At 41.4% G+C, this 9,700-nt stretch overlaps 1 protein-coding gene across 3 annotated transcripts in view; it reads left to right on the forward strand.

Annotated features, from left to right (window-relative positions):
- Tbc1d30 (TBC1 domain family member 30) overlaps positions 1 to 9,700 on the forward strand; it is a 106,672-nt gene that overhangs the window by 68,078 nt on the left and 28,894 nt on the right. For all 3 annotated transcript variants that reach the window (XM_023716329.1, XM_023716330.1, XM_023716328.1), the window contains exons 6-8: positions 2,567 to 2,752; positions 6,851 to 7,019; positions 9,171 to 9,339. In XM_023716329.1, the coding sequence (XP_023572097.1) occupies positions 2,567 to 2,752; positions 6,851 to 7,019; positions 9,171 to 9,339 (524 nt within the window). The remainder of the gene's footprint in view (positions 1 to 2,566; positions 2,753 to 6,850; positions 7,020 to 9,170; positions 9,340 to 9,700) is intronic.

The raw sequence follows: 9,700 nt of genomic DNA on the forward strand, positions 1-9,700 counted from the left end.
AACCGAGGTCCCTGTGCTTTGCCAAGCTTGTTTCAAGTAGGTGCTTTAGACCACTGAGCCATCTCTCCAGCCCATCTTGTTAGGGTTTTTGATAACTTCTTTTTTTAATATTTTAAGGTGTTCAGGGTCTCACTACTAGATTGAACTCAGTGATCCTCCTGTTTACAGCCTCCCAAGGGCTGGGATTACAGGCATGCACCACCATGCACAATCTCAATTGCCCGTCTCAGCGTGCCCCAGGGGTGGGGTTGGCACAGCAGGCCCAGGAATCTAACCTCTGGCCCCTGAGCCTGCTTGCAGGTGCTTTAATCTGCTGAGCTGTTTGGCCAGCCCTGTGTTTGATAACTTTTTAACTGTTAATTTATATAGTTAGATCAACTGATGGATCTATTTTAAACCAGGTGGTTGAGAGTTCGAGGCAGCTATGTCTGAGACAGCTGTGTTTCGCCTACCTGGAACATTACATTGGCTTAGAGTATGGTGCTAAAAACCAAGGATACAGATTCCATTTGATTCCAGAATAATCCTCTTGCATAACATTTAGCACACAGTTTTTTTATTTCATGAGTAGATTATAGTGTGATACTAAGCTTGGATTTTAAAAAGAGGTTGTTTCATCTACATTTTGGCCGCCACAAGATGGCTAATGTTTTGCATATTTGAATATACTTTCTAAAGGAGGAAGTACTAAAATGAGCTACTTTCCAGTTCTTACTTGATCTGTTTCTGTGCAATGATAAAAAAAAGTACAGCGTTTCACATGGCATTCTGAAACCCTTTGCATTACCCACATTTCAGTTGTTCATGTAGAATTTCAGAACAGGTTTTACAGAGGCAAGCATTTCATATCTGAGGTATTTTCTGTTTAACTTGTGAATTAAAGCACTGAACATTTTATAATAATCATGTTATTAAGAGGATCTCTGTTTGCTCATTGGGGTGAGTGCTGTGTCAGGAAAATGACTTTAGGTCCCGAAAATCATAGACTCTGCTCAGTAATTAAATTATAGATATTACCCTCATTGCATATTAAAGCACAGCCAGTGTTTCTGTTCTTACATAAATTCATAAAACAATTTGGATGGAGTGATTTTTCTGTCTATAGTAGAAATACATTTTTTCTATTTTTATTGTACTCTTTAATATTATTTAGAGTTTTTATAGCTAAGTATAACGTACATTGTAGTCAGTCACTTTGAAGTAGTAGTTTTGAAGGCGGGCATTGGTGGCGCTGGCTTGTAATCCCAGCACTTAAGAGGTTAAGGCAGAAGCATTACTACAAGCTTGAAGCCAGCCTGAACTATATAGCAAGACCCTATCTCAAACAAACAAATAAATGTATATATAAAATTTTGTAGAACAGAAAAATATTAACACCTATTCTGTATGTCTTGAAATGACTTGTGTGCATATATGACTGATGTGTACGTACTGTCATTTTATATGAATTAAGTATATTTTTGTTAATAGAGTCACTTTTTATGTTCTGGGAACACTGTAAGTAGAAAATTAGCCTGAATGAACTTCTTGCAAATTCTCTTTCAGCATATTAAGAACATTAGGGAAAAGAAAACTAAAAGATAAAAAATATTTGATCCATGTATATAATTTATACATTTTATTTATTTATTTTTTTTTGTGGAACTGGGGATGTAACTCAGGCCCTTGCACTTGCGAGGCAAGCACTTATAAATTTATACATTTTAAAAGCTAAAATCAAGGCTGGGGATGTAACACGTACAAGGCTCTGTGTAGCATGTTCATCCCCAGTGCTGAAAAATTAAAAAAAAAAAAAAGTATAAAAGTTATGTTAATAATTTAATTGTATTGGGCTGGCCAAATAGCTCAGCAGATTAAAGCACCTACAGGCAGGAACAGGGGCTGGGGGTTCAATCCCCCGGCCTGCTGTGCCAGCCCCACCCCCAAATTGTGCTGAGACTGAGATTGAGACTGGGCATGGTCCCACGTGCCTGTAATCCCAGCTCTTGGGAGGCTGTAAACAGGCAGATCACTACAAGTCTGATCTAGATCTAGTAATGAGACCCTGAACACCCTGTAGACCCTTCCCTAAAATACAAAAAGAACAAGTATTAAATGAGTAGACAAATAACAGGCATTATTTTTTTGGAGGGAGTATTAAGAGGTATTTTAGGGGCTGCAGAGATAGCTTAGTGATCTAAGCACCTGCCTAACAAGCACAAGGACCCAAGTTCGATCCCTGTACCACATGCTGTGCCAGCCCCGCCCTGGTGGCACATGCCTGTAATCCCAGTACTGGGGAGGCTGAAAGCAGGAGGATCAGCTGTGTAGTGAGACACTGTATCAAATATATAAAATTAAAAAAAAAAATCCTCCTTTTTCAGCCTCCTCAGTGTTGGGATTATAGGGGTGAGTCGCCATGCCTGGACTCGGTTGCTGGCTCAGCGCACCCTGGGGCGCAGCATGGGACATCGAGGATTGAACCATGGTCCATGTGCTTGCCTAAACAGTTGCTTAATCCGCTGAGCTATCTCGCTGGCCCTAAAAAGGAAAATACTTTTTAAAAGTGCCTCCCTTCCTTTTTTAGGACCTGCATCGGACAGGCTGTAGCTCTTACTGTGGCCAGGAGGCGGAGCAAGACAGGGTTGTGTTGAAGCGTGTGCTGCTGGCCTATGCTCGGTGGAACAAGAACGTGGGGTACTGCCAGGGCTTTAACATCCTGGCCGCGCTCATTCTGGAAGTGATGGAGGGCAATGAAGGGGATGCACTGAAAGTGAGTAGCAGGCTCTGGTGGGAGAACCGATGTCTTCTAGAGTGACAGTCTCTCCTCTCCTCTTTCTCTCTCATCTCGAGGTGTTTTCCATTCCTTTGTGACCACCTGTTATAGCATCTCTCCCAAACTGAGGCCATATCAAATGGCCGACTCACGTGGTTGCCAACAGTGAGGAGAATGATTGTTTTTAGCCTGATTTATAAGTCAAGTTGCTTTCCAAAACAAATTAAATATTGTATTAGTTACCCATTTTTGGATTCCCATCTTAGCTGCTTAAAACATCAAGCGTGTGTTACCTCATGTGTCTTTGAGCCAGAGGTCTGGATGCAGATCAGACTGCTTAAGGTCACCTCACGGTGGCATTCAAAATATTTGTGTTCAAAATATTGGTTCATTGAACCCTCGGTTGGGTGGGGCTCATTTGTCCAGTTCTTTCCTGTGGTTACTGGAGCGGTCAGTTCCTCACAGGCTGCTGAACTGAGAGTCTCAGTTGTTTTACTGCCTGTTGGCTGGTGGCCTCTTTTAGACCCTTGTCACACAAGCCCCTTGAGCACCTTATAGCCTGGAGGCTCGACTCTCTCAGCATTGAGCAAGAAGGTTAAAAGGAGCAAGCAGGGCAGAAGAGTTTGTTACGGATTTGCAGCCATGTATCAGAAGTGATGTTCATGATTTTTTTATATTCTGTTTATTGGAAGTGATCACCAGGTCCAGCTTATACTCAGAAGGTAGGGCCACAGGAGTTACCAAGTACACAAGGGTGTGAGGTAGGGATCCCTGAGGGTCATTTTAGAACCTGTCTCTTGTGCTACTTACATTTAATTCTGTTTGGGCTGTCCTTTGTGGTTGCTTTACTCTTTCATATTTGGGGAAAGGTATGGAAGAGGAGGTCCGTGGGTATCTATAAAAGATGTTTGCATGGAGGAGCCAGGGAGATAGTTAAGTGGCATAAGCACCTGCCTGGTAAGTGCAGTGTCCTGAGTTTGATCTGCGGTATTGAAAAAAAAAAGTTTGCATGGAGAGAAGTTATGGAGGTGACTTGTATCATTATCTTTTAATATTTGATGCCTCAGACCTGTGTGCAGTTCTGGAACCACTTTAAGATGGAACACTAGTAAGGTAAGCTTGGGGGTCTGAAGGTGAGTGGGTGAGTTGCCAACAGTAATCTTTACGTGAAACAAGGCCTTTCTGACGCAAGATGGTCTTATCCGCTTAGGGCAGTGTGGGTTGCCAGTTCATGTCTGAACCTTTAAACTGGTGCTATTTATGATGTTTGTGATGTATGGGTTGAATAGTTGGTCTTTGTGACCCAACTCTGAGTATAGTGAATACTTCAGTGATATTCTCAACCACTGACTAATGCAATATGGAAAAATAAACAAATATTATTCCCGATTTTATACGCATCATGATAGATTTAAAAATAAATCCAGTTTGACATGATTTAAGTCAGCATTCACCCTCTCATTTTTCTCATTTATGTATTTAAGGAAACAGCTTTGAAGCTATTTGCTCACCAAGTAGGGGTTGGGAAGAGAGAGGCAGTGATGAATCAAATATCAGCGATGAATAAAATCAAATGTTTCAAAATTAAGCCATTTTAAATTAAGCAATTTTGTTTATTCAGTCTCTCAGCCACACCTCCCCCCCCCCCCCCCCCCCGTCTCATTTTTATGACTAAAATTGGAACTGTTCTGTTGAAAAGCTGGAATGAGTGGTTCAGGTTAGGAGGTAGGACGGGGAAGTTTGGGGAAGGGGGTGTATGTGCCAATCAAACCATGAAAGGACTCAGTGATATTTGAGAAACTAAAAATTCATGCAAGAAGGAGGATTAGACAAAGCTGGAATGCTGACTATTCTTTATTAGTGCCTCCAACCAAAAAGTTCCATCCATTGAGAGATGTCCACCATCACTGTTTAGGAACACACAGGCATTTAATATGCAAAGGAGGCTTCTGGTGCCGAGGCGACTGGGTGTCCGTGTCCCTCCTCATTGGCACTCAAGTATTTCTGGTGGCTTGCTAAGCATAGGCTCTCCTGTCATGTATTATTATTATTTGTAAGACGTAAGATTTGGCTTTTGCAATTCAGTAGTGGGTAGAGTGAGCCAGCTGGCTCTGAGGTCTTAACACTAGACTTTGAGATGACATTAGACTGAGACATTTATTGTGTCATGAGACTCACTAGGCTAAGTGAAGAAATATGTTCCTTGTTTTCCTGTAGTCCTGAGGGCTCATAATTTCTAAATAAAGAGTTAAGTATTTTCATGGTATTATATAACTTCTCCTTAGGTGAAAAGCACAGTAATCTGTGGACTATCACCTGGAAGCTTTGCTTCATGATCCTCTAAATCCCCTTTCTCCTGAGCTGTGGAACACTGGGTTCCTACCAGGGTACTCTATGGAGAACCTGCGTGTCCCACCTGGCACCTCTTCCCTCCACATGGGCTGAGCGTCCTCCTTTGCCTGTTGCTGGACCCTGTGTTCCAGGTGTGGATGATGTGTGGACCAGGCCCAGCTCTTCCTAACAAAAGGCTGAGACCTGCTCACTAGAGCAACGGCCTCAGAAGGGCCTTCTCAGGAGTCTGTCCTTGCATTCAAAACTAGAATCCTAAAAGTAGAAATTATGAGCTGCTGAGTGAGGGGAAAATGGGTGCTTGGCAGGGTTAAAAGATAACTTTTTTAAAAAAATAGAATTTTGTGGTATTGTGGGAATCAGAAAGTGTGAGACAGGTACTTTTCCACCGGCATATAGTCTCTCAGCCTTTGTCTCCCCCCTCACTGTGTCATTTTTATGACTTTATTTTTCTGATTTTTATTTTTTATGACTTAAAATAGGAACTGTTCTGTTGAAAAGCTAAAATGAGTAGTTCAGGTTAGGAGGTAGGACGAGGAAGTTTGGGGAAGGGGGATCTTTAATAAAAAGAAAAGCCACTTCTTATTAAATTAAAGATTTGGTAATGTAGCTTTGATTTTCTTTTTCTTGAGGTACTGGGGATTCAACCCAGGGCTTCATGCATGGTAGACAAGTGCTCTCCCATTGATCTGCGAGAGTCCCAGCCTATGATTTTGCTCTTAGTTTTGTTTTCCTGGTCCTCTTGGGACTGAGATGGTCTCTAAGGAGTGGGATACTGAGAGAGCATGCCCGCCAACAGGAAAAAGACTGGGGGAGAAGATACAGAGCTGGTGTGTGTTTTGCTCGACCGTCCTGGTGGTTCCTTGCATTTTAAGAAAGGACAGTACAAGCAGAAAGGTTGAAATGAAAATACGAATCTGAGGAATTTGTGTAGCAATCTTATGAAAGAAATGCAGATTTTTAAAAAGGCTCTGTTAGTTCAAACAAAGCCTTGTTGCATTCTCCTAGGAAGGAAAATGGACAGGGCTTGCTACCAGTTGCACTAATAACCCAGGTTGATGGGTAGTAAATGTCAAGGCCTGCATCATTGTGGGTGTCTTATGACAGGCCAGCTCATGGAGGATATAAAACTCCTGACACTCAGGAGCCAGTTCTGAAGCCCTTGCTGGCTCCTTGTGCTTTCTCAATTTTCTCCCTAGCCTCAGTAAGGCTGAGGATTGTATAATCATAGCTACTTATGGGGTGAACTCAGGTGTGGCAACCCATTTAAAAATCTGAAATAGCAGATTTTAGGTCTGAGTTACTTAGATAATTATGCCACCACTCATTCCTTACACAGGGTGTAGGTAAGCTTTGAAAACTCCAGAACATTTGATACTGACATATTTAAAGGATGTGGGCTGGTGAGATAGCTTAGCAGACTAAGTGCCTGTTTAGGCAAGTGCAGGGATTGGGGTTCAATCCCTGCTACCACATGCTGTGCTGGCCCTGCCCCTGGCATGCTGAGCCGACCACTGAGACCAGGCGCGGTGGCACACGCCTGTAATCCTAGCACTGGGGAGGCTGAAAACAGGAGGATCACTGATGATCCAAGCTGTGTAGAGAGACCCTATAACAATCGATACATGTAAAGGATACTGTGTTGTGGCCAGATGTGTTTTTCTATTTGAATACATTCTTTTTCTTCAGGAAATGTTGGATTCCCACTCCTTATGAAACGCTGTTGTTCTTTATCTTTGTCTTCAGATTATGATTTACCTGATTGATAAGGTACTTCCAGAAAGCTATTTTGTCAATAACCTCCGAGCATTATCTGTGGATATGGCTGTCTTCAGGGATCTCTTGAGAATGAAGCTCCCTGAGCTATCTCAGCACCTGGATGCTCTTCAAAGAACTGCAAACAAAGAAAGTGGAGGTAGAGATGACTCATCACTGTTATATCTTTGAAAATACTTGGCTTCTCTGATTCTACTCTGTAAGCTTAAACTTGAGCGGAAATACAGATTTCCTGGTACTTCTGTTGTAAGAAGTTGGTACAAAGAATAGACTTCTAAAGCATAAAAACAAAACTGAAAATAAATAAAGCTCCATGTTGAACCTCTAACTGGTTATGGATAGGAAACTGGTCAAGAGCTTAAAACGCCATTGGTACGAGATCAACAACCAACAGGATATGTTGTACTCTAGAGGAGGAATGGATTACCTACCTTACTATCTAGTTAAGTTAGTACAGTACAAGAAGTCTTTATAGCAGAGTAGGTTGATTTTATAACTGTAAGGTTATGGGCTGGTCAAATAGCTCAGCGGATTAAAACGCCTGCTTAGGCAGACACAAGGGCTGGAGTTCCATCCGGTGCTGAGATGGCTAATGAGACTGGGCATGGTGGTGCACGCCTTTAATCCCAGCTCTTGGGAGGCTGTAAACAGGCGCATCAGTGTATGAGTCTGATCTAGTAGTGAGACCCTGAACACCATGTAGACCCTTCCTTAAAATACAAATAAATAAGTAAATAGATAAATAAAAGGTTATAGAAGAGTAGCTGTGATAGCAGTTGGGTTAAGTAAATGCACCTACTATATGCCCTTCTGCAGCTGTGCTCTGGATAAAAAAACAAAAGAGGTCAGAAGTTTGCTGGATTTCCTGCACATGGTCCCCAGTTCCTATTGTAGACCAGGTTCTCATAGTCTTGTCTAACCCACACATTTAAATGTAGGAACATAGTGAAAGATTTTAAAGATCTAATCTTTGGTTAAAATACGGAGGAAATTTTAAGCAGATGGGTGTCTCCACCGTTTCTTTAAACCATTTAAATATCTTCTAATTTGCAGTGCAGTGTAACTGTACAGCTGTGTGGACTCCACAATGCTACAGGTCCACCAGGCCAGGGAGGCCTCTCCTGTCGTTAGACACACTTTACTGAGTTGCTGAATGTCTCCCAAATGCCTTGTATTTGGCTGTGGAAAATAACCTCTGATTTAAGTCTCTGAGTTAATGTTTTTAAAGATAATGAAGAAGAAAACGAGTTGAGGAAAACAGACCTATTTTGCTTATTCTTGAGTACATACTGATTACAGTTGAGAGGGATGACTAGTCTAAAAATTTAAATTTTTCATTTCATTATAATGCTCACTTATCACAGGAAATGGGAGGGAGCATTGTGCCTTTAAATGAATTCTCAAATTTCAAAATGGACTGGGCCACAAATCTTTCTTCAAAACTGTCTGTAATTTAGTTCAGGATGTTTTGTTGTGGGCTGGGGAGATAGCTCGTTGGCCTAAGCGCCTGCCTGGCAAGTGCAAGGTCTCGGGTTTGATACCCAGTACTGCATGTTGTGTCAGCCCTGGAATCCCGGGAACCATACTAGGCATGGTGGCATACACCTGTAATCCTAACTCTGGGGAGGCTGAGACAGGAGGATCACCATGAGTCTGAACTGCTTAGCAAGACCCTGTCTCAAAAAATAAAACAAAACAAAATTAAAATTTTTTAAAAAATTTTGGTTGTTTTATGTGTAAATATTTTGGAATTTTTCTAGCTAAATTTCTGCTAGTGATTTCTATTATGAGTCCATTGTAGTGTAATAATTATGTATGTAATTTAAGAAATTATAATGAATAGTTTTATTCTTATTAGCCACATTTGAATAAAAGTAGGCTTAAAATTTTTGAGAAGCTGATGGCTTTTGCAAGGCCAAAAATATATTTTCTTTTTATTCTGTTTTTGATGAGGAAATATTTCATAGTATTCAGTTCTCTGTAATAGGTAGAGCCAGAAAAAAAAAAAAAAAAAAAAAAAAATAGGTAGAGCCAGAGTAAGTTCTAGGTTAAGATTTTTGAGTTTTTATTAAAAAAAATTGTGTAGCTCATGTTACTGAGATTTTATTAAAAACACCTATGTTCTTCCAAAAATATATAAGAAAAAAGAGGAATGAGCCAGGAATTGAATGAAGAAAGCAATCAGTAAAATACAACAATTTTGGTGGGTGGGAGACTGAAAGAGGGGAGGGTATGTGTACGTCCTGAAGGTGCTCAGCTCGCAGGAACTTACTGCCTTGTCTTGTTGCAGGTGGCTACGAGCCCCCGCTAACCAACGTCTTCACCATGCAGTGGTTTCTGACTCTCTTTGCCACCTGTCTTCCGAATCACACAGTATTGAAGATTTGGGATTCAGTCTTCTTTGAAGGTTCAGAAATCATCCTAAGGGTTTCTCTAGCCATCTGGGCCAAACTGGGAGAGTAAGTGACTTCTCACTTCTGTTGGGTTCTGTGGTACTAAAGCCATAAGCAGTTTTTGTGCTCTAAGTTTAAAGCATTGATATTTAAGCATGAGGAAAAGAGAAAGTTGGGAACTTTATTGAATTGATTTAACATCCTGAAGTCTCAGCTGGCTCTTTGTTCTGGGGCAGAGGGAATCTGGGAAGGGACAGACTTCTTCAGCCCTGGGGGGGTCTCCGTTTCCTCCTTGGTGTAGGTATCCTAGTTGACTGTGGGTACCACAGTAGAGGGGAAACTGGAAGGTGTAGAGGAACAGGTGGGGTTGTTGGTTTGTATCACGATTTGTATCACTTATGGGTCATTAGTACTTACTTTGTTCTGC

Source organism: Octodon degus, unplaced genomic scaffold (genome assembly GCF_000260255.1).
Source record: "Octodon degus isolate 3935 unplaced genomic scaffold, OctDeg1.0 scaffold00047, whole genome shotgun sequence".
Taxonomy (NCBI): Eukaryota; Metazoa; Chordata; class Mammalia; order Rodentia; family Octodontidae; genus Octodon; species Octodon degus.